Source organism: Anguilla rostrata, chromosome 15 (assembly GCF_018555375.3).
Source record: "Anguilla rostrata isolate EN2019 chromosome 15, ASM1855537v3, whole genome shotgun sequence".
Classification (NCBI taxonomy): domain Eukaryota; kingdom Metazoa; phylum Chordata; class Actinopteri; order Anguilliformes; family Anguillidae; genus Anguilla; species Anguilla rostrata.
The window spans coordinates 6,684,370-6,708,010 of NC_057947.1; the positions used below are offsets into that span (position 1 = coordinate 6,684,370).

At 41.9% G+C, this 23,641-nt stretch overlaps 1 protein-coding gene across 1 annotated transcript; it reads right to left on the minus strand.

Moving 5' to 3' along the window:
* Positions 1 to 6,449: 6,449 nt before the first annotated feature.
* Positions 6,450 to 19,983, minus strand: spopla (speckle type BTB/POZ protein like a). The gene is made up of 12 exons (XM_064310203.1): positions 19,767 to 19,983; positions 15,798 to 15,956; positions 14,943 to 15,082; positions 13,351 to 13,472; positions 11,436 to 11,587; positions 11,085 to 11,212; positions 9,622 to 9,799; positions 9,063 to 9,118; positions 8,782 to 8,904; positions 7,912 to 8,054; positions 7,736 to 7,789; positions 6,450 to 7,142 (listed from the first exon to the last, which is right to left on the minus strand). Exons 3-12 carry the CDS (start codon positions 15,018 to 15,020, stop codon positions 6,998 to 7,000), a joined length of 1,179 nt encoding a protein of 392 aa, XP_064166273.1. The 5' UTR covers positions 15,021 to 15,082; positions 15,798 to 15,956; positions 19,767 to 19,983; the 3' UTR covers positions 6,450 to 6,997.
* Positions 19,984 to 23,641: the final 3,658 nt, after the last annotated feature.

The window sequence follows — 23,641 nt, forward strand, 5'->3', positions numbered from 1 at the left end:
AACATCAACAAACCAAAATAAATTGACTACATCCCTAACCCTAGCCCTAACCCTTGCCCTGACCCCAGCCCTAACCCTAACCCTTCCCCTAGCTCTAACCCTAACCCTAACCCTAACCCTTCCCCTAGCTCTAACCCTAACCCTAACCCTAGCCCTAGCCCTAACCCTAGCCCAAACCCTAACCCTAAACCTAGCTCTAACCCAAAATAACCCTAACCCTAGCTCTAACCCTAACCCTAACCCTAGCCCTAACCCTAACCCTAACCCTAACCCTAACCCTAGCTCTAACCCTAACCCTAGCTCTAACCCTAACCCTAGCTCTAACCCTAACCCTAACCCTAGCTCTAACCCTAACCCTAACCCTAACCCTAACCCTAACCCTAGCTCTAACCCTAACCCTAACCCTAGCTCTAACCCTAACCTTAACCCTAGCTCTAACCCTAACTCTAGCCATAACCCTAACCCTAGCTCTAACCCTAACCCTCGCCCTAACCCTAAACCTAACCCTAGCTCTAACCCTAACCGTAACCCTAACCCTTGCCTTAGCCCTAACCCAAGCCCTAACCCTAACCCTTCCCCTAGCTCTAACCCTAACCATAAACCCTAGCTCTAACCCTAACCCTAGCCCTAATCCTAACCCTAACCCTAGCTCTAACCCTATCCCTTGCTCTAACCCTAACCCTAGTCCTAACCCTAACCCTAGCCATAACCCTAACCCTACCCTGTCCCTAACCCTTACCTTTACCCTAACCCTAAACTTATACATAATATAACAAATCAATAATTTAAGCTTAAAAAACCGTTTGAATAGTCAAAATAATATAATAATAATATAAACGGTTTAGAAAATCTATTTAATAAAGTTAATGAAAAAACATTTTCACCCGCTCGCCCTCCAACTACTTAGGCTGTAGCATGGAGGTTGAACGGGTGAGTATGATGCCCAGACAGGCATCTAGCGTGACCAGCGCAATCTCGCTGCTCATTCTCTTTACTCTCCCTATGTTCATCCTCCCGTTAAATGGTTAATCAAACCATAATATTTATGGTAGCATGGAGGTTGACTGGTGGAGTGCAGTGTCCAGTCGGGTGTCTTATCGTCCGGTCTGCCGTTCGTCCTTTCGTCCGTCAGTTCGTGTCTTTGAGTCGGTTTGTCTGGTCGCATGCTCGGCCATTCACCCGTCCAATTGCCCGCCTGTTCGGTCGATCGGTTGTCTGTGCTTTCGGCCGTTCGCCTACTTCCATTCGATTGCTCGGCTGTTCGATTGTCCGTTTGTTTGTTCGTCGGTCCGGGCTTTTGAGAGCGTTCGTCTGGTTGCCAGATTGACCATGCGTTCGTGCAATCGCCCGGCCGCTCGTTCGTTCGATCGGTCTTTCGCCGGCTCGTGCGTTCGTTGGGGGAACTATTTGGACATCTGGAACGTGGCCGACGCAATCTCGCGGCTCATGACTCCTATTGTGCTCACCATAATCACCCTCTCGTTAAAACATAAAATCGTGTACATGGTAGCATGGATGTGGACTGGTCGAGTATGTTGTCCAGGGACAACGGAAAGTAGCAGCGCAATCACGCTGTGAAAGACTCCTCTTTTGCTCACCAGAACATACTCCTGTTAAATTAGCAAACCTTCATCCCGGATTATAGCCACGATTGAGAGTTGTGCTCGACAGGCGTAGGCCCGTGCGTGCCCTTGGTCTCCCCCGACCAACCACGTGGTCTGTGTACTGTGATGGGGGGAGCCATTGTAATATTCCACGCCCTAACCCTATACCTAGCTGTAACCCTAACCCAAACCCTAGCTGTAACCCCAACTGTAACCCTAACCCTAGCTATAACCCTAACCCTAACCCTAGCTGTAACCCCAACCGTAACCCTAACCCTAGCTGTAACCCTAACCCTAACCATAACCCTAGTTGAAACCCTAACCCTAACCCTAGCTCTAACCCTAACCCTAGCTGTAACCCTAACCCTAACCCTATACCTAGCTGTAACCCAAAACCTAACCGTAACCCTAACCCTAGCTGTAACCCCATCCGTAACCCTAACCATAGCTGTAACCCTAACCCTAACCCTAGCTGTAACCCCAACCGTAACCCTAACCCTAGCTGAAACCCTAACCCTAACCCTAGCTCTAACCCTAACCCTAGCTTTAACCCTAACTCTAACCCTAGCTGTAATCCTAACCTTAACCCTAACCCTAGCTGTAACCCTAACCCTAACCCTAGCTGTAACCCTAACCCTAACCCTAACCCTAGCTCTAACCCTAACCCTAGCTTTAACCCTAACCCTAACCCTAGCTGTAACCCTAACCCTAACCCTAGCTGTAACCCTAGAATAACTTAAGAATAAAAAGACGCTGTGTTGTGTTTTCTTACTGTGCAGTGTGTGACGGCCTGCAGGGAGAACTTTTGGATAACTTCTTTCTTGTCTTGTTCTCCGACCTCCCCCTCTCAGCTATTCATACAAATGTCACATGGTTGGTTACGTCACAGTTGAGATTTCAGAGAGCAGACTTCACATGATAATGTACGGAGAATCAACGCCAATCTCTCTTCTGCGGAGATGGGAATTCTGAGTTCCAGCATGTTTGATGAATGGTGCTACTCGTTTCAGCAAGCCATCAAAACGCCTAGCACACATTCGGAAATAAGAGAAAGTGGACCCCTTTGTCTAAACTCCGCATTTGCCGAATGTACAGACAAAACTTTCCATTCTCCGCCCTCCTCTGATTTAGAGGGCGAACGTACCATCTCCTTCACCTTTCTTTTTCTTTTGCATAAACTTTTTGTTTTGTGTTGTGATCTCGCGTAGCCCTTCTCTTTATAAATCCATGGCGTAGCCGCGAGATGGGTGAGATTCCAACCCCGGTTAATAGCTGCCTCATAATTATTTGTAATTATTCACACCCCAGCAGCGTGGTGTGACTTTAAAAGGTGCGGTGTTCTCACTGAGTATACCGACAACAGTGTTCGTGGACATGTTTGCCAGTGGTTCTCAATCCTGAGGTTCTTTCTTCTTATTGAGTATACTGCCAGCTTAACCCTAGCCATAGCTGTATCCCTAACCCAGGTATAGTTCCTATGGAAGCTGTGGGGAATGTCTTATGATACAGGTCTAAAGCAAGAAAACATTTTTTGAAGATCATAAAAATGAATGTGAAAGTGCCCTCAGTATTAGAAGTTTACTACATCTCAGGTTTTATATAACTATTAAGCTTGGAGTCAAAATGACCCCAAAAAACACAGATGCGTACAAAATATGTACAGGACATTACTTGAATTATTTTTCATGAACTTTAAGTTTAATGAAAAAAACATGGTAATACTTAAATTATGTTAACCATGTTTTTAGAGTCAGTGACCCTTGAATGGGTTCAAATTGACCACAAACATAATAGGACAGTTAAACAGTCTTTAAAGCAATTGACTAAACTCATGTGTTGGAAAGAAAAAAAAATGAGAAACCACATCCCCCCCAACCCACGTGTGCATACATACACACCTACAAGGACCCCCAGTACCACTAGTGCCCAGGGAAGCTTTCCCTCTTATCCCCTTAACTCCACCCTTGTGTGCGTGTGTGTATATGTATGTGTATATACAGTATATATATATATATATACACACACACACACACACACACACACACACACGTTTTATTGGCACAAATTAGGCCCCTTAATATCTACTCAGCATCATCAATTCTCCAATTCTGGTGATCATTTCCCCACTGTAGCCACATCTTCCTGTTTTTAGCTGACAGAAGCATGGTCTTCATCTGTTGTAGCCCATCAACCTCCAGGTTTGATGCATTGTTTATTCAGAGATGCCCTTCATGTCAAAGATACATAATGCATAATATCGTACATTTGTTTCAGAACCATTTAATGCTCTCTTTGTCCCCTTATCACACCTTCCAAATATCATGTACAAACCATGCACGCAATATGAAAACTACATCCTGGTACTTAAGAGTTGATTTGATCTTTGTTTTGGTATCCATTGTACATTAAGCTTAGTTTCCTGAGAACATGTCAAAGTATTAAAAGTTTTAGGAGAGAATCAGATTTTCTGAATTTCTGAATGAAAACTTGATTACTTTCATTACTCATACAGTACAGCTCACGTAGTGTGCATATACATGTATTAACACAGACTTAAAACAAAGCACTGACTCAGAGGGCATGAGGGGAGTGCCACACACATACAATCGCCTCCAAATGTACTCAAGCCCTGTAACACAACCCTGAGATTCATTAGCAGAACAAATTGCAAGGCGTATACGCTTTAAAGTAATGGAACTTCCGATAAAAACATAATCCGAATTATTCCCATCCTTGTAATCGGTATTTTACACATGCTTCTTTGGCTTTGGTGCCACTGAGGGATGCCATCTGCAGAAGTTCATGAGGTTTAGGCACATCCCAAGAGAGATAGTTTTTTGACCTTCCCACAAGCAGAAATTTCAAGATTAGTTTGATTATTTTGTTTTTACCGTTGTCCATTATCTTAATTCCAAACCACAAAAGCTTTACCAAACCAAGGAATAAAGATCGATAGTCGTGAACATTTACTTGACTACCTACAGGCGTTACACTAGGAAGTGCGCTTTGAAATGGAGTGCCTATTCTTTTTCCAAAACTTCACCCTCGTAGCATTGAGTCAGACTTCCAGTCAAATATATTCATATACACGAGAGCCTAAAGGCAAGACATATCCAACAAGGTTTCAGAAGATGTTCTGACGAGCATTCAGTTTTTATCCTCAACAATCAGTGAGGGGCCACTCGTACAACATTTCTACTTCTTCGGTCCACAAAACAAGGTTACTTGCACAATCATTCAGTCTCTTCCTGGCAAGTAATGACTGTTTCAGTAGCCTTAAGAATCTTGATAACAGGGGCTCCAGTGAATCTTTTCGCAGCTATCACCCAACTTGGGAAGGTCAATGACCCTGAAATTGGCACAGCTCTCTAGACAATGAATGGATTCCTTCTCTGCACAATCTTCATTTGAAACTGGCTGCAAAGTTCCAGAACTTTCTATAAACTTCCAGATAATGGAAACTTGAAGCAGGATTACATTTACAGAATTTTATTTTTATATAATTACATACTCTAAATACATCTTAATGATTAAAAAAAATAATAAGCACGGTTATTTTTGAAAGCCTATTCTATTAATGGGTCAGCAATATTAAAATAGTACACTTTTATTTTCTGTGCAAAGAACACTGTTTACCACAACTTCTTTTTTTAAACACAATTTTATATTTAATACCATGTTTATCAAGGGCAAAATTCCATCTGAAGACGACTGTGTAAAATGTGCCTTCTCAGATTTTAGACATGATCAAGTTTCAGAAGATAAGATCGACATGTTTCTACTTAATGCTAATGACTGACTTATTCCCGTAAATGCCAAGACGGTGTGACTTTGCATTTTGGCAACTCTTCTATAGGGAAACCATGTACTTCAGTCACATATAGCTCAAGCTTTACTTCACTGTCAGGCTGGGAGAGAATAAAAAAAAAAAGTTGTTTATACACACTAATGGCAGGTTTTCCCACCAAAGACCTAAATGTTTCGGGTTGGTTTATGCATACGTGCTGTACGCAACCGACAAAAGTTGCAAATTACGAAAGGGACCATTTTCTGATCCTGAAATGAATGTTAATTTTCAAAATTCTACTACGTCTCTGAAATATGGTAGACCATCTGCAACATACAAGAGCACAAAGTATGTTGAGAAAATGTATATTTTAAGGCTCCAGTAAGATCACTTCTTGTTATAAGAGTTAAAACACTGTTACACACAGCACATAAGGATGACAGCACTGGCATTCGAACAATCGGCAACTGCCGAAAGTGTTGTGTGGTTATTATCAATTGCACATGGATTAAATTAACTCCACTCAACTGAATTCTTACAAGTATATGAATATCACTGTAGGAAAAAGAGTACCAATACTTTTTCCACAAAACAGAGCCATGCATTTATGTTTAACCACTGATTCCAAAACCTTTGTTTTCTTTAACCACAGAATATATATTTGAACATTCAGAGCTTCGCCACTTGATAGAAAAAAATGTGGAAAGCTGATCACGACAGAAATGAATAATCTGTATGGTGGAAATAAGTGGAAAAATAAAGTTAACGCATGTGTAACAGATGTTTGCTGTACACAGACAATAGTAAACATATTCATATTTATCCAATGGTTAAGAAGGTGCAGTATATAGACATATGCGTTCCATCATCTGTATAAGACATACAAAATAATTCTCAAAAAGCATACCAAGTTACACAAGTATTTTCACCTTGCAGGTCTAATTTACTTTTACAGTGGTCTTTTGAAGATGGTAAACTTGTGTCTTTCCATGAAAATGTTGCCATCAATATGGGGCATATCTGTCATTTAAAAAGAGTAAAGAGAAATGACCTTGCACTCAAAATGTTCACACTTTTTTAATGTCTAGTCACAAAAGGAGCTAAACATTAACGACACACAATATTTCCCATTAATCAAACACATATCGAAACATTCCTATAGAACTCCATATCAAAACTGCTGCATTATGGGAACTAGTGCAATCCGGAGGTCTGGTCTCTTAAGACAGGCACACAGTTAAATACGGAAGTAACAATATAAACTCTGGAGCAATGGCGGACAGTTTAAGGCCTTTTTGAAATCACAGAAAAGATTGTAAATAAAGCGGAAAGACCAAAAGCAAACTCCCGTCTGTTGAAGAAGCGATGCGGGACGCCGTCGAGTAGTCGCCTAGCGTCCCCCCCCCTCCCCACCCACCCCTCCTGCTCCTGCCCAAGAAGCAGCAACAACCGCTCTAGACCAGAATTAGTTCCATAGCTCAATTTGGGGTTCGGGGTTCGGGGCAGGGCGGGGAGCAGAAATGCCAGCAGACTCCTTTTTGTGTTTTCTCCTGTGAAAGTTTGTGTTTTTTTTTTTTGTTTTTTTTTTTTAAAGGACCAGGGCGAGTCAGGACTGTTTTAGGCGCTTCCTGGGGAGGCCGAAGGGGGGGCACTGCGCCGACGCCAGGGCGCGGAAGGCCTCCGCCACTAAGTGGGGGTGGGACTGGATCATGGACTTCCAGCCCGCCGTCTCCATTATGTCCGCTGCGTGACTGAAAACCAAACGGGAGACGGGTCTGACTGCTTCGAAAACGTCAACGGAACAATGGGCAACAACAACAATTTAAAAAAATAAGTGACTTTTGAGAAAAGGATTATGGATAAAATGTCTCAAACAAAAACGTGTTCTGTGCACTTGAGACCGTTTGGGGGGTCCAGAGGACAAGCTCAACTGTATTACTGAAAACTGCTGCTGTGTATGGTCAGGGGACTGGGTGAACCCGTTAATAAAAAAATAATACTAAATCTATGCAGCCAAACAATGGTATACAGCGCTCATCATTCATAACCTCAGACGACTGAAGGAGCCCTTCATCAAAACGGACACAGATCAGAGCCAGAAAAAACACTCTTCTTGAGATCGTATGTCTCTATTCTCACAATGCCCCCCGTTCCTAATCTTATCAGATATTTGTTGGTTAATAACACCGATATAGAGATACAGTATCCCGCAGAACGGTCCAGCTGCACCGCCCGTTTTTTTTTCTTTTTTTGCGCCCGGCGCAATGCATTTTAATGCCTCTCGAACCCGCAGATAAGGCTTTGTTATTAATCATGTGTCACACACACATCGCTAATTACGTACTTGTTATTCCAGTTTTTTCCGTCTTTGCAGCCCAGCTGTCTGAGGACGCTGCACCTAAGGTGGGAAAAGAGAGGCGGGGGGGGGAGATGGGCGTTTAAAACCGGTAACAACGAGGGGTGGGGGGGGCTGAGGAAAGCGGCAAGAATTTATCAAGCGGAGTTTTAAGCGATACTTGCCTGTTGATAAAATCTATGGCTTGTGCTTTGAGCTGCTCGGCGCTGTGCAAGTCGGCCAGGATGAGGATGTCCGCCACGTTCTCCACCGAGAGGCTGCTGCAGAGAGCCTCCTCGCACATGACCTTTAAGCGCTCCAGCGCGTACTGGGGGGGAGGGGAGGGGGAGGGGGGGGACAGGACGTTAGCTTTCAGCCACTCTGCTCTGCCTTTTATTGCAAGATCCATAGATTGGCTCAGGCCGCGCCGGATTTGGAATCAGACAATTCTGACACAGTGGAGTCTTGTGAGGGGGGGTTTAAAATGGCAGAAAAGCCAGGAACATTCCGGGGGTCACAAAGCTCACCATCCTCAGACATGGCTGTACAATTAATAAACGCAGACATCAAAGGATACATGGTGTTCAATGGTAAATGGACTGCATTTATATAGCGCTTTTATCCAAAGCGCTTTACAATTGATGCCTGTCATTCGCCAGAGCAGTTAGGGTTAGGTGTCTTGCTCACAGACACTTCGACATGCCCAGGGCGGGGTTTGAACCGGCAACCCTCCGACTGCCAGACAATCGGTCTTACCTCCTGAGCTATGTCACCCCCCATGTGTTCAGTGTTTCACAGCTCACCAGTACCACTTCAAATATTAGACAATCCACACCCGCGAGAGTTTAAAAAAAACCTATTGGCTGCACGATTTGTGAATCACAATAAGAGTTTTTTTTTTTTCTTTTTTTTTTTAATAAACTGTGCAGGCATGTACCAATAATCTCCCAATTGGTGCCAGTGTGCTCTGAAACCCGTAAGTGCGTGGGGCTCATGTTCGTCCATCGTACAGAACTTAAATGACGCGCGACGCGGCCTCGTTTCGCAAGACCTACTTTGTCAGCGGCGGCCAACAGGTTGTCGGCCATTTTCTCCAGATTCGGCGCTTTCCCCGTGTAGATGAAGCCCATCAGTTCCTTGAAAACGTCCGGGTCGACGTCGCTGATATCTACTCTGTTCTGCAGGTGCAATACGACACAAGTGCTTACACAGCGGACAGGTCAGCACACATTGAGCAGTAAGCGCATAATAATAACATTACACAAATATTTATGAAATTGCTCGGTAAAACCCATTAACTTTACTCTTATCTTAGGCGGCATCCTGAAAAACGTACCTTTTTACTTTCTTCCATTTCATGTTCAAACATGGCATTAAAAACTGGGGATCTGGCTGTTAAAGAAAAGTGCACACTTTAATGATATACGAATAAAAAGAACGCATATCTAGCTTGAATCTAAATCCATTCAATAGCACCATACCAACAGCTCTTTACAGATTGAGCGTTCAATATTTTGCATCGAAACGATAAAAAAAAAAAGCTATGCCACTGAAACGTCTTGTTCTGAACTCTGAAGCCGCAGTACTATCTAGGGCCATTTAACATTATTTTTCTGCTTCTACAGAACATATCAATTATATCGATCAACTTGACGACTTAAAAGCATTTACCAAATACCATTTCTGTAAATAAGTGGAGAAACAGATTTTAAATTCACAGCTGCGTAGGTGTTTGGCTACAGTGGAACGGTAAGTCACAGTACCCACACAGCGGCTCAGTCGTGCTGACACAGACGAGGGGGGTAGGGGGACTCGAGGGGTGGGGGGGTGGGTGGGTATGATGTCACCCCCCCCAAATCTCCAAACTGCCCCTGTCAGCAAGGGATGGCAAATACCTGCTAATATGGATTTGTGGGCTTTGAACTCCTGCCCCCCGACGTAGAGGCTGCAGTCTGTGAACCTGGAGCACTCCCACAGGTTCCCCAGGTCGTCCGACAGCTGGCATTCCGGAACCTTCAGCATGTTCATGTTGGACTGGCCAGAGATGTTCACAGAGTCCTGCACAACGCTCACCTGAGACAGGTTTCACATGGGTTACAGCCCAGGGAAAAGAGGCACATTTTTAAGACCAATTTTCATTTAATTAATCACGCACAATACATCCTATTAGTATAGTATCAGTAAAGTTAAAACTTAGAGTTATAACCCAAAGTGTAAGTCTTCTGTAGCGCGTAATAAAACAAGCTTTCTGGATTTCAGGATCAGAAAGCCGTCTCTCAGAGATAGCTATGCTGAACATAGAAATGCAGGTGGAAACCTTTTTGAAACATCACTTTCTGGAACATTCCGAGTCAGCTCTTTCTGATTCTCAGGGCTATGAACCCCAGTCACCGATGCCTTTTCATAGGAGTCTTCATTTACAAGACAGCGTGCTAGCCAATCTATAAGCAGTATCAGCACTAGGACATTTCTGCACTTAATCGTAAATTATAACAAGTGGGTTTTAATAACAGACTGACAATTTACTTCTTTGTAAAACTAGAAAAACAATTAACCATTTCATGTAAAACCAACATTTAACCAGAAAGGATAACCCACGTTTTCCACAACACAGCCAATTACTGTCCAAATTAATGAACTTCCCTAGGATATCTTTAATTAAACGGGAAAGATAGCGCATCTTCAATTTGTTGCTGATCTTCTTGAGGAAATTGCCAATTTCCCTCGAAAAATGTTAAGATCCCTCGCTAAAATGCTCGTCACAATTGCGGCTCTCCCATCTGTTTATTGCACGATAACTGTTTATCACAAATTCATACGGCTTCAACTAGTCCCAAGTGACTACAAGTGACTTTAAGATGTTATTTTTTTTACTGAAGCAGTCCCTAGGGAAGCTTTTTTGAATTATGCCCACAGACCCAATTAACGAGAAATGTTTTTCCAGGATGTTTTTGCAGTTTGAAGTGAATGCTTTCAACATAACAAAATTTGGGATGAAGATCCCCATAAAAGAGGGTCATATTATACATGTGCAGCGCCCTCTAAAGATTCTACACAGCCTTCATAAAAATGGACGGGGAACATGTATAAAATTGATAATATAAGTATTTTTTATTTTCTTAATTCCTACATGGTACTGATATTAGAAAAACTCAACCTTACATCACAAACTTTTTTTCGCTTCAATAAATCATTTTGTGCATTCTGAAGCAGCCGAAGACGTTATCCTCCCCCTCTCAAATCACAGCCCTTTGTGTTGAGGTCGCGGGCGGCAGAAGACAATGACACATCATGGGCGGTTATCACTGTGCATTGTCCCAGTACTGTCACCAAAGAGAAAGTCTGAGTACGTAGTTACCTCACAGAACAGTGTGAGCTTGTCATCCGGTAAGAGTCCGTTTGCCTCGTCAAGCAAAAAGTCCCTCCGAATAAACTTTTTGAAGCCCCAGTCCTTCCCTTGGACAAATCGGTATGCTCTTTGGCTTTCTAGAAATAAGACGACAAAGATTTCCACCAGTATTAATATGCAACAATCGACAAAGTCTATTATCCTACGAACACCAGTGTTCCACTGTACTTACTGGGCTGATTAAGTGTAGTTGTTAGACTTATTCTTCAGTCTTGACACTTACTTTTTGGGCCTGGGTGAGACTCGAAGCATTGAAATCAAAGACAACACAACTGAAGAGGACATTCTGCAGGCCCTTACCCATAGCTTTAGTTTCTTCTCGTTTCGCGTTCAATAAAGAAAACTTGAACTTTGCTCGGACTTCACTTTTTGGACAGCTAACAAGTAGTAAATACAAGGAGAGATAGTCTTTGCTTTCGTCATCCAGTCCCTTTGGGTTCACACGCAGACACCTGGCAGATAAACAGAAGAAGTGCAAAAAACAGCGCAGTGAGAAATCAGGTCTAAAGAGACAGTCCACCCTAATAATGGTCTGCGTTGTACTATTTTTAAAAATTACTCCAGCTTCTGAGCACGTAGCATGTGCAGCAGCTTAGCCGCTTTGGCTCCTTAACAAGTTTCAAATGAAAATGAGATCATTTAAGCAGAGGTGCTGTCATGGCTGCAGACTGAACACACAGCCTTCTGAATGAAGTGCGTTCCTTTTTAACTGCTTGCGTATTTCACAGAGAGACTTTAAAGCTGAACCTAAAGCAGAAGGCCTTGTGGACCCCTTGTAATTGACCATTTTATTTATGTTGCCTTTTAAAATTTATTTTCACTATCAAATTTTATTTTACTTTATTATAAAGATTATAATCAAATCTGCAAACACCGTGGAGGGCTGTCATGCAATAACACAAATTTTAGGGTGAACGATCTCTTTAAGAGGGGAAAAAAACAACAGCCAAATACAACATAAATGGTTCAAATTTAAGGCAATGGCATTGTAACCTGTATACGACATTCTGGTTCTGAAAGGCAATGAACCAGCAGATGCACCAATATCTACAGGGTTTTGTAGGCAAAGGCTTGGGCAGTGTTTTATCATCCAACAAAGAGCTGTCACTTCCTGGTAAGAACCACCAAGCTCTGATGCCACAATTGCAATATTCTGGCTAAACTAAAGCAAGAGAGAGATAAGTTGCTGCCAGGGACTGGGTGTGAGGCACCAAATGGCCCCCTCCCTCACAGGTGGCGCCATGTGCTGGCACTGCCAGGGTCCCAAATCAATGCCAGGCCGTGGGGCACATCCCAGCACTCAGGGCAAGAGCCTCACATCTGGAATCCCCGTGTGCCAGGGGCATTTCGGATCACCGCTTTCCAAGACTTTAGAAAAAAATATTCTTTCAAGGGGTTTCGCAGAGAGCGAGAGCCCCTACTGTTCTCTACACTTCCTCTCGCCTCTGGGAACCCCCGCATCTGTCCCTTTCTGAACGCATCAAAACGCAACGTGGTTAAGATATAACCGATTCCCCGAGGGCACGCAACGCACCTCTCACTCCCGCCGGTTTCCACATCATCACATCCTGCTCCACCCCCTAACCTGGAACACTGCAATCCCCATCCCACTTATTCGTCTTCAGTCCGTACTGAAGCGATACAGTCCTGATCCCGACACAGTAAAACAAACGGCCTTGTAGGAATCACAACCCTTAACACGCTTAACGCAGTCCGACACACTGGTAGGCCGGCCACACAAGCTCTGTCAGTCAAACTGGATGCCAATAAACAAGCAGCGTCGTCAGAAGACATGAACGCCTAATGGTAATGGGCACGTTTCTGGCAGTTTAGCCGTTTATTCGGTGCATTATTTAACTACGCATCGCTGAAGGTATCAAAGCATTCTTTTCGCAGCAGGCTACCCTAATGCTCGTCCGCCTGAAAAGAAAACAAAAAGCATCATTTACAGGCTTCATTTTCTCACAATTTTCCGTTAATTAAACTATTGAAACTTCGCCTGTCCCGAGACCGTCTCTGCCATTTTCGCTGACACTCAACAGTGAAGTAAATGTCCGTAGACCACAGATTTTTGGTTGGGACACTTGGGGACCTTGACCCTGCCGCAGAAATGTTTTAGGGTTCATAAAGCCTCGTTTTCACATCGCTAGTTCATTCCGGGACAGTTTTCGAGCGACGGAGAGGATGGGAAACGCTCGGAAAAAAAAAAACTCACCACTTCATCTTGTCGTTCGGACCCGACGAGAAGGTCGAGCTCTTCAGCACCTCCCCCATCTCCTCTCGGCAGAAACTGAAGTTGTTTATGGTCCACATGTACGAGAACTTCACCACTTTAACCTGGGAAGCAGAAGCACGGGTTAGCACGTGCTCAGAAGTTTCTAAAACAGCTTATGGAAGCAAAACCATTCTCACAAACCAACACCACCCCCCCCCCCCCCCTCCCAAGGCCTACACTCACGTATATGGCTAATGCAGAGAGTATTAAACATCTCTAAGAACCAATGACCTTGTTTAGGAGCAGGGCATTTCATACATTAGCACAGTCAACTTGTTTCCCTGGAAAAATCATCGGCACTTTGGTTATCAGGAGATGGTTAAGGGTCACAACATATTGACCAGAACGTTTTTATTTATTTATTTTTACATATTTTTTTAACCTTTGGGTAAGAAAATACCGCCACCTTACTATCTCTGCTCTAAACTGCTACACGTGTAAAAGTCAAGTGAGAGAGACACTACGAACACGCTGTCCAGTACAGCAAATACTAAACGCAGCACACAAGGGGGAACCAGGTCCTTTGACCCTAACCGAACAAAAGCACTGTCTGTTTGTTTATTTTTTTCAGTACACATTTGTGGGATTTGCTTAAACCGTCGGTTAAATATCGCACACTAAAAATGGACGTGGTTGGATATGACAAATGAGATAACAGAAAACTGAATGTCACACCGGCTGTCTGGAATATCAAAGCGCAGGACTCGAGAGATTTTTTAAAAAAATTTTTAAAATCTTTCTTCCTCCATTTCCAGAGTGGGGACACATTCAAATTACATCACACACACAATAATTTTTGTCATCGCTACTATATGTGTGGAATTAGCAAAGATTTATATTAGTTACAACAACATTATTATTATTCTTGTTACTACTACTATTATTATTATTATTATTATTACTCAATAGGCCAGTGATTAAGGCACACTAAGGAAATAAAGAGCACTTTCAGAAAGGAGCACAGCCTGCTTTACCTGTGTGTAGCACAGCCTGCATTACCTGTGTGCAGCACAGCCTGCTTTACCTGTGTGTAGCACAGCCTGCTTTACCTGTGAGCACTTGCTTTACGTGTGGCACAGCCTGCTTATTGAGCACAGCTGTTACGTGTCGAGCCACGTAGCAAGCCTGCTTTACCTGTGTGCAGCACAGCCTGCTTTACCTGTGTGTCAGCACACCGCACTGCTTTACCTGTGTGCAGCACAGCCTGCTTTACCTGTGTGCAGCACAGCCTGCTTTACCTGTGTGCAGCACAGCCTGCTTTACCTGTGTGCAGCACAGCCTGCTTTACCTGTGTGTAGCACAGCCTGCTTTCCCTGTGTGCAGCACAGCCTGCTTTACCTGTGTGCAGCACAGCCTGCTTTACCTGTGTGCAGCACAGCCTGCTTTCCTGTGTACAGCCTGCTTTCCCTGTGTGCAGCACAGCCTGCTTTCCCTGTGTGCAGCACAGCCTGCTTTACCTGTGTGCAGCACAGCCTGCTTTACCTGTGTGCAGCACAGCCTGCTTTACCTGTGTGCAGCACAGCCTGCTTTACCTGTGTGTAGCACCAGCTCTCTGCCACAGCTCCGCTGGACGTCTCCCCCGGGGGAGGCGGGGACGGGACCTGAGCCATCGCCGGCGTAGGCCCTCGGGCGGAAGTGCTGACGCCCCTTTAAATATCACCGCTTAGCCTTTCTGCAGCGAGAACACAAAGAGCAGCAGTCACGCGCGGTCACTCCCACCCAGAGCGAGCCGACAGACAGACCCTGCAAACCACCCCCCAAACCACCTCACAAACCACACCGCTAACCATCCCACAAACCACAACACCCCCCCCCCCCCCCCCACCACCACCGGGTACCCCGTATCATCAGCAAATCGCCTATGAAGTGGGAAAGAAAGGATGCAAATGAAAAGGAACTGAGGTTCTTCTTGTGGCTACCAATTTGCTTGTGAACATCTAGACGTCCCATGCTATTCAAGGCTCCCACCTCTTTGGAAGGCGTGCACCTTTAATCATCACCTCCAAAATATGTAAACCATTTCCAAATAACAGCCTTTCAAGAGGAGCGAAAATGCATGTCACGCACAGACAGAATTTTGCGCATTCTCACTTTCCCTTGATCCCCATTCAGCTCCTGCAAATCGGTGTGACAGTGTTGATTATGTCTTTCACCCATAAGAAACGGCTACATCTGAATGAGTAGCATTTCAGCAGGACATCTGAAAGGCTGGCAGACTGTACAAAACCAAAAGCTCTGGGTTTAGCCCTTACAGCTCACACCACATCAGACATGGACAGGGGTTACCTGATCCTAGATCAGCATTCCGAGACACTTCATAAATCCGAGCCCTTGGGCTTTCTATGGTAAAGCTTTCTATGGCAAAGCTCAGTTGGTAGGCTACTTACCAAATGTTTTGAGGATGGCATGCATGTCATTCCATAATGGGCAAGGTCACCATAGAGTGTTTCTCACAAAGCAGGGGACAGAGGTGCCCGGAAGAATGCGATATGAAGGTTGATTAGGTTATCACAGCATGCTTGGCGACATTTTCTGCACAACCCATCCTGGTGGAAAAGCGAAATTAAGAATCACGTTACTTAATGAGACCAATTAGAAAATGGTTTCATGCAAATACAACTCAAACCAAATGTGCTGACACAGCAAAATCAATCTAAAGTAAAGACACTGATATCATACATGCCATGCCTTTTAATATAATCACTCAAACAGATAGCTATGTACTGTGTATGGGAAATCAATGCATAACAAATCATCTGAATGGTCAAATCGTCTTTTCTAGCCAGTTTAAATGCACTTACGATAAATTACTTGGCTAATAAAAGCATAAACTGTCAATAGAAAAAAAAAGCAAGGGGATCAACCTACTTCTAGACATACGCTATCTGAAATACTGAAGTTTATACAGGCAGCATAATTTTTGCTTTGCTTCCTTTTAATCTTGGAAACTGACAGTAATTATCAATACCAAATCAGCAACTACTAACTTCCAGCATTTAGGCCTAACATTCTGAATATGTGATATGGTGCTTAAAAGAAGGAAATACGAAAATGGCAACACAACGGGTCACGACTAAGAACTTGGCTCTCTCGTTTCCCCATGGCAGTCCGGAGGGCAGCTCAGAAAGACTGCTGCACAAACACAAAGTTTAACCACACACGATATTTCTTTTTCCGTCTCTGGAACATCGAGACGTTTTCTCTGCGGCTCCCCCAGCGAGCCTGAAAAAGCATAAACACCGCCTTCCAAACACGCATTGTTGGGTCGTCTGCTTCGATTCACTGCTAGCGTGGAATGTAAACTACACGGCCTCCCGGTCTGGTCGAGGAATCTAATGACACACAGCCTACAGCCCCTTACTTTACCTGAGAAGATTTACGTTAAAAGAGGGTGTGTCGCACGCTACCTAAACGTCACCAGCGAAAGCATCCTAGGAAAGTACTTGTGCGATTCAACACGGTGATTCAACTGACAGCACACAGGGTGAATTCATCACTGTCACCGTTGATGAAGCCGCACTATATTTGGTCCTGATGTGCCTTTGGAACCCCTCATCATTAGTTTGAGATGATGTTGAATGAGTATGCTGCCAAAGAGAAAAGGCAGAGCTTATCCTCTTGGGAGCAGCTACAGTAATGACAGAGAATCACTTTCAGACAAGAGCAAAATCTACTTCAGGCCGCTAAATGACCGTACCAAAGCGATATTTCAAGAAACATGAAGTTCAGGTCTTCAGTCGTTACATTTTTTAAAATGTAATTACCCTATTGATGGCACTTTTTCGCAGGTGCATGCATGCTTGAGTGCACATGTAGCCTATTTTTATATAGTGCAGTCCATAAGTATTTGGACAGTGACAAGATTTTTGTCTTGGCTCTGGACTCCAGCAAACTGGATTTGAAATGAAAAGAATGAATATCAGGCTAAAGTGCAGACTGTCAACTTTAATTTGAGAGGACTTGCATCCATATTGAGTGTACCATGCAGGAATTGCAGCCATTTTTTCCTGAATAGGCCAGGATTCATGCTGTTTTTAATTTTAAAACCTCATTCAAAACGTGCCAACGTGTGGCAAAATAATGTCCACAAGGCCTTGGGGGCAACCCGATTACTTGACTATTTAACATTTGAAGCATTTATCAATTAGATAGAATGACATTACAGAGTGTGCAGTTGTTCCACAGATAGTGTAAACCTACTGACCTGTGACAACACATTGGCAAATCTTTTTGATTTCTTTAAAAGGATGTGGTATTTCCACAGCGGGGAGAATGGCATTATGAAAGAAAATGGTAGTGATAATAGCAATGGCAGTCAACAAACGTGTGCAGGTTATGTTGAATTTGAATACATTATCATTTGGTAAATGGCTCCATTTTGGGGGACTGAAATTAGCCTGCCACTTTTGGTCCTATAGTTAATTTTTACGGGTCTCAGTCAATAGAAAACAATGAGTCAGAAAGCATTCGTGAGTCAACAGAAAATAAAGAAGAGGACAATTTGAGGCACAAATTGTTATTTTTGACTACTTGGAATACTGACCCCAGTGATTTAATGAAAAAGAGAAAACAGATTTCACACTGCAGCTACTCACCTTTTAATATTAGTACTAGGATTTCCCTTTATTTAACGTTAACAAATAAACTCAAAGACAGGCTTGTTTTATCCCAACTAATCCATAACCTAGCAGTTTAATCAATAAACTATACCGAGCATAATCCATATTGTAGTTTTATTTAGTAAAGTGGCTATACTTCATGCCAACAAAGCTTTTTGAAACTGAAATCGAATTGACAGACGTACTTCTGTATGGAGACGGTGAAGATCAGTCACCTCGGTAAAAAGCGTGAAGAGGTGCAGAAAAGCAGGAGTGACATTCCTCTCCACGAATCCTACAATTAGGCCCTATTCCCTGCAATGTCTCCAAGCTGAAAGGGCCCTCATCTTTGCTCTGTTTTCCACACATACACTTCAGGTTACACTGAAACACCCCACCTATGTCCCAGGTGGGTATTATCCCGCCTATGACTATACTAGATTTGAAGTGTGGCACATTGGTCTTACAATAGCCAATGGACAAATGTCCTGAATTTTGGTCTCCTGTAGACTGTATCATGAGCAAGCTTGATGTTAATTTAGCATCTATTTCTACAGTAATCTAATAAGCTCTGAGGCAAGCCCTGTTTTACAAGGGCTTGCCTGAAAGGTTTTAAAATGTATTATTAGGCCTATTATTATTATTTAAAGACCTCGTGCCTCTGTCGCATTTTTTTTCCCCCAAACTTAATTTAACATGCCACTTTGAATTTTAAGAAGGTAAATGATCCCGGTGACGAATCTAATGCGGCAAACCTTAAAAAACGAAATTAAATAAGTCCGGGCAAGTTCGACCAACAAGCTGCTAAAAAAGCATGCACACACCGACGTTATGCAAATAAACTCAGATTTACAATTGACAGTCACTGCCACTTAAACATATGGGATTATGTCTCTTTCTTTTAAGTTTGATGCAACATATGGCACCAAAATATAGAGTTGCCAGTTTCACGGATTTTGTGTGTGTTTTCAGCCAATTATACCTTCCTTGAAAAAACCATTAATCCACCGAATCTAGACTATCAGAATCAAAGTTTACTTAGTTAGATGCACTGTTAACTGCGTCGAGTCAAAAGTTAAATTGTAGGCTTTCAGTTAACGTACATGATGGGGTTAGCCAGATAGCTAGCTAAGAATATTAAAAGTTATAACGACGCCTGTGTCTTATTTTAATAGCTGGCAGAAAATCTCTTCCTACCCCAAATGTATTGGAAACAAGAAATACACGGACTAAACTTCCAGCTAAACCAGATATAGTAGCCTGGCACACTAGCTTCCACACAGCTAGCTAACAGGTTAGCTTCATGTTGCACGCAAACTAGCCATTTTGCCAGGCATCAATCCAGCATTCGCTGACTAACTTAGATTGCCAACTAAGTCACAAACGACCTTGTTAGGTATTGCATCCTTTGTCCAGCCTGAGAAAATACTAGCGAGTAAGTAAACTAAGCTATCGGCACAGAAAACGAGGGGAGAGACAAGGGGAAACCACTTGGCTAGCTAAGGCTAACCAACCAGTTTGGCCTAAATGAATGCCACCGGCCAAAACAAGCCAAGCGGTACTACGAAACAAAGGCCCATCAATGCTTGCACTTTTGGTAAGCTTAAAGTATAGGCTAGGCAACCAAAATCGTGAAACTGAAAAATATATTCACATTTAATTAGCTAAAGGGCTCTTGGTCCAACAACAACGTTCCTCTTTGTGTAACTGTAAGAGCACCCAACGCTGGAAGAAATAAAAATTAAATCATTTACAAACCTTTCCATCCCTCTTCTACCTGGGACAAACCACATATATTACGTCTTTGTCGCTCCCCTTGCCTTTGTTTTATGGCAACACTGTAAAGAATTAACTTTTTATCCTTTCCAAACGAATAATTGGTGTATTTTTTTCTCTCAACACAGCGCTATACCCATAGCGGCGACAGCAGCTCTAGATAGCTTTCTCCACAAACAGCGCATGCGCTGTTGGGAGCGTTTGGTTAAACTTCCTGCTTGCATCGCCAGTGATAACGTCCCTCGCCCTGTTCGGCGACTAGGGGCCCATTTTCTGACATTTCAAATGTCTGCTAAACTTTTCGAATGGACTTTATTGATACCGCGCATGGCACTAAATTATCAAACGTGTAACTAACTTTATGCATAATTTGTTGTTTCCATCTATACATTTTTTTTATCAAGGAACTTTGATAAGTAATGTTTCTTCTTGAGTTTATAGAAATGGTAACTTCTCAACTAGACTATATTTTACAAATACAGAGTTTTGTTTTTTATTTCTAAATAAACGCTATAGGAATTACGTTCATTTGTTATCACTTTCATACAACTGGGTTTTGATAATCGAATTGGCTCATTTAATCAGTGATTCATTGGGAACAGCCTATGGGCTATATTACATAGGGTATTATGAGCAATGTTGTGTGGCCTACACCATAACAGTAAAATATTAAACAAAATTAACTGCATGGTTAAAACGAGTTCAATGATTTTCCATTTTATTTGAGACAGGCAAGTCCAAACTGTTTGGAACATATCATTGTAATTGCCAGATTAATTGTAATCCTGGGATATATTCTATGATCCATTTCTCAACTAGGCAATATCTATTTGCAGTTTTAATCTGTATGTAGTAATTACTTTTTATTTTGTGTTCACAGTAGCCAAACTCTCTGAAGCTGAACTTTCATGTACAAACTCAGATATCTAGGCTACAGCACTGGAAAATAATTATTTATTTCTCCACTTATTTTCTGAATGATTTAATTTATGTAGTGTTTGTAGATTAAACAAATACCCATCATGCAGTATACCTGTAGTTGTTACAGTATGTTCTAGTGTTGACATAGGTTGTGTTGCTAGATTGTGGATGGCTTTGGCACTTTCAAGCTGAAACAGCCTACCAAACTGGCTCTGCTAACATGGACAGGGTATATGTTTTGAAACTGACTCAATATTTGAGTTTTTTTTTTAAGCCTTATCAAGAAAAGACAAGGGGTAGGCTTGAACATTTTGAGAACTTAGTCTGGGACTAAATACACTTGCCAAAATATGTATGAACTATCAGTATATAAATGAGTAACCTGAAGTGAAGATATAATTCTGAATTGGACTAGCCATGACAGATGCTCAGAAGTGAAACTAATTTGAGGGGGAAAATATGTTTAATTGAAAATGTGAGTTCAGTGTTTTTGTCACAGCCAACAGTCAGATGAGAAGTCTTAATGGATGACTGGTTTGATAAAGTGTGATTAGCCTCTGAAAACCATTTGAGAAATAAGATAATCATTACACTGCTATTTTGTAAAATCTTACATTTCTAAAAATAGAGAACCATTAACAACAATCAAACAGAAACATCTCTCTCGTGAAAACTTCATTGCAAGAAAATGCTCAGAAGTTCATCTCATCAGACTAAATTTTACTGTACAGTTACAGAATACAGAGGTTCATGATTTGATTGGGCAGCAATGCACACCCTGTCCCTCATATATATATATAAATTGATCTCAACAATTAAAACACAGTTATATCCTTGACATTAAAGAAGTATTCAACTGTGTTTTTCAGTGAATTGATGTATGCAGTGAATTGTTATTAATATTGCAGGAGGATGATATCATATTATCATATTATTGCAGCTTGTCAGCTATGAGATTCGGAAAAAATGTAATTAGATCGTGTATAAAAAATGAAACACACCGTTATACTACAGTAACAATGGAGCAAGTTGGACCAAAGCTAATGGCAGACAAACATCTTTTGATTTGACCAAAAACGTTTTGACTGAAGGTCTTGGTTGTTTGAGTTTGTAATTGCTGGTACAAACTAATTTAAATAAAACGGGCAAAGTAGATTGCTCTGTCTTTTGTTAACCCTACATATCTTTCTAGAATTTACCCAAAAGGCTTACCCCTTCCAAGTCGCAGCTAATAAACAATCAATGTTTTGTATAACAACTATATTAACCATGTATATACAGGTAAATGTGACAGATTAGAGTGCAAATCACAATGTAAACTGGTTTACAGGAGTCTTGTGCTTCTTTCATTTCTATCCCTTCTCAAAGTCGAATTGAGCTTTATTGGCATGCCAATAAATGTGAAGTGCCAATGTATTTTTTTTTTTTTAATCAGGAAGAATAATAAAAGAATAATCAGCTTCTTCCATTGCTTTATGGCTTTGAAAACACCTTCCTCCTTATCCCTTCCAGTGCTGGCACTGGTATATGAATGAAAAAGTCTGGTCCATATTCAAGAGATCTGCTCACTGTCCTGCAGACTATAGAACCGGCTTCTAGAACAAATCTTCAAAACTTTCAAGTGAGTAGTTTTCACATTGTCTCACTTTGAAAGAAATCACTTGTGGTGCCCATTTGTTGTTGTTTTTTGGAACATGTTATGGCAATTGAAGTTATCTGTGAATAATCATTTGTCTGAGCGGTTAAAAGTACCATGATGCTTCATATTACCAGGAACTATCATTCTATAAATTATGTTTATTCTATGATTATTATTATAATAACTATTTATTGTATTACCACAGTTGTAGTACAAATAATTGCACTCAGATAAATAGCCCAAGGTTATATTTATATTCATAAATACATTTTTAAATTTCAGTAAAACTGTAAGTCATAACAGAAATATAACCTTAGGCTATTTTTGGGACAAATTGCTGCTGTTCATTCTGCAAAAAACAAAAAAACAAAACTAACAAACAAACAAATGCATATACGCTTAATTAAGCAATCAATCCACATTATGTTCCATTTACATTACAAGCACTTAGGAGGTTGTCTTATCCAGAGTGACTTACCAAAGTGGAGAACATCAGTGTCTCAGGAATTCTAAAGTATGATACCACCAAGAAGGCACAGATGGTTAATTTATAATCAATAAGTGTAGAGCTAAACAAGCCAACAATTAATATTTCAAACAAAATTAAATGCCACAGCTAACCTATATTTACACAGAGGATAACTAAATAAGATCAGGACAGCCATGATACAGTAGAGGGGGATCTTTGGTCTGTGTCGGGTAAAGGTTAGGGTTTCTGCAGTCCAGACTGCAAAGGAAGTCTGTTCCACTACCTAGGGGGCCCAGAACAGACAGGGGACATGACCTGTGCAGTTGCCCACAGGTAGCCCTGGGGTAATGGAGAAATCTAGCTGGCGTGTTGGGTCTGATTATCTGTTTAAGACATAGAAGAGTGGTGTCTTTAGCGACCAGATGGGCTAGCCATAAGGTGTTGAATTTGATCCAAGTCAAACTGGTAGCCAGAGGAGGCAGATGAGAAGGGGAAGGACAGTGATTTGGTGAAAGAACTCTGATTATTCTCCAGCATCACAAGACATGACATAAGTTTTATGCCAGAATGGCCAGTGTGAAGTTCTTCATTTACTACAATGCTGGCCACTAAAACCAGGCCCATTTGAATGCAAGCAAACACTAGAATTATTAATGTATTGTGTGGCACATGCTACCCCAATAACATTTGAATGGTAAATTGCACTCTTAACAGTTTAAACAATTGGTACTCTTCATAGTTCATACAACTTACCAATGTTGGGTTTTTCTTCATTATTACATAAGAAAATGTGCTCCAAATATTAAAGACAAAAATGGTACATTTTTA

Excerpts from the sequence above, each read along its gene's own strand:
- spopla (XM_064310203.1), bottom strand. The coding sequence starts at position 15,020 with ATGGCTCAGGTCCCGTCCCCGCCTCCCCCGGGGGAGACGTCCAGCGGA. Across the intron at positions 7,790-7,911 it reads GCCATAGATTTTATCAACAG|GTGCAGCGTCCTCAGACAGC; the intron begins GCAAGTATCGCT and ends TTCCCACCTTAG. Across the intron at positions 7,143-7,735 it reads GGAAAAAACTGGAATAACAA|TCACGCAGCGGACATAATGG; the intron begins GTACGTAATTAG and ends TTTGGTTTTCAG.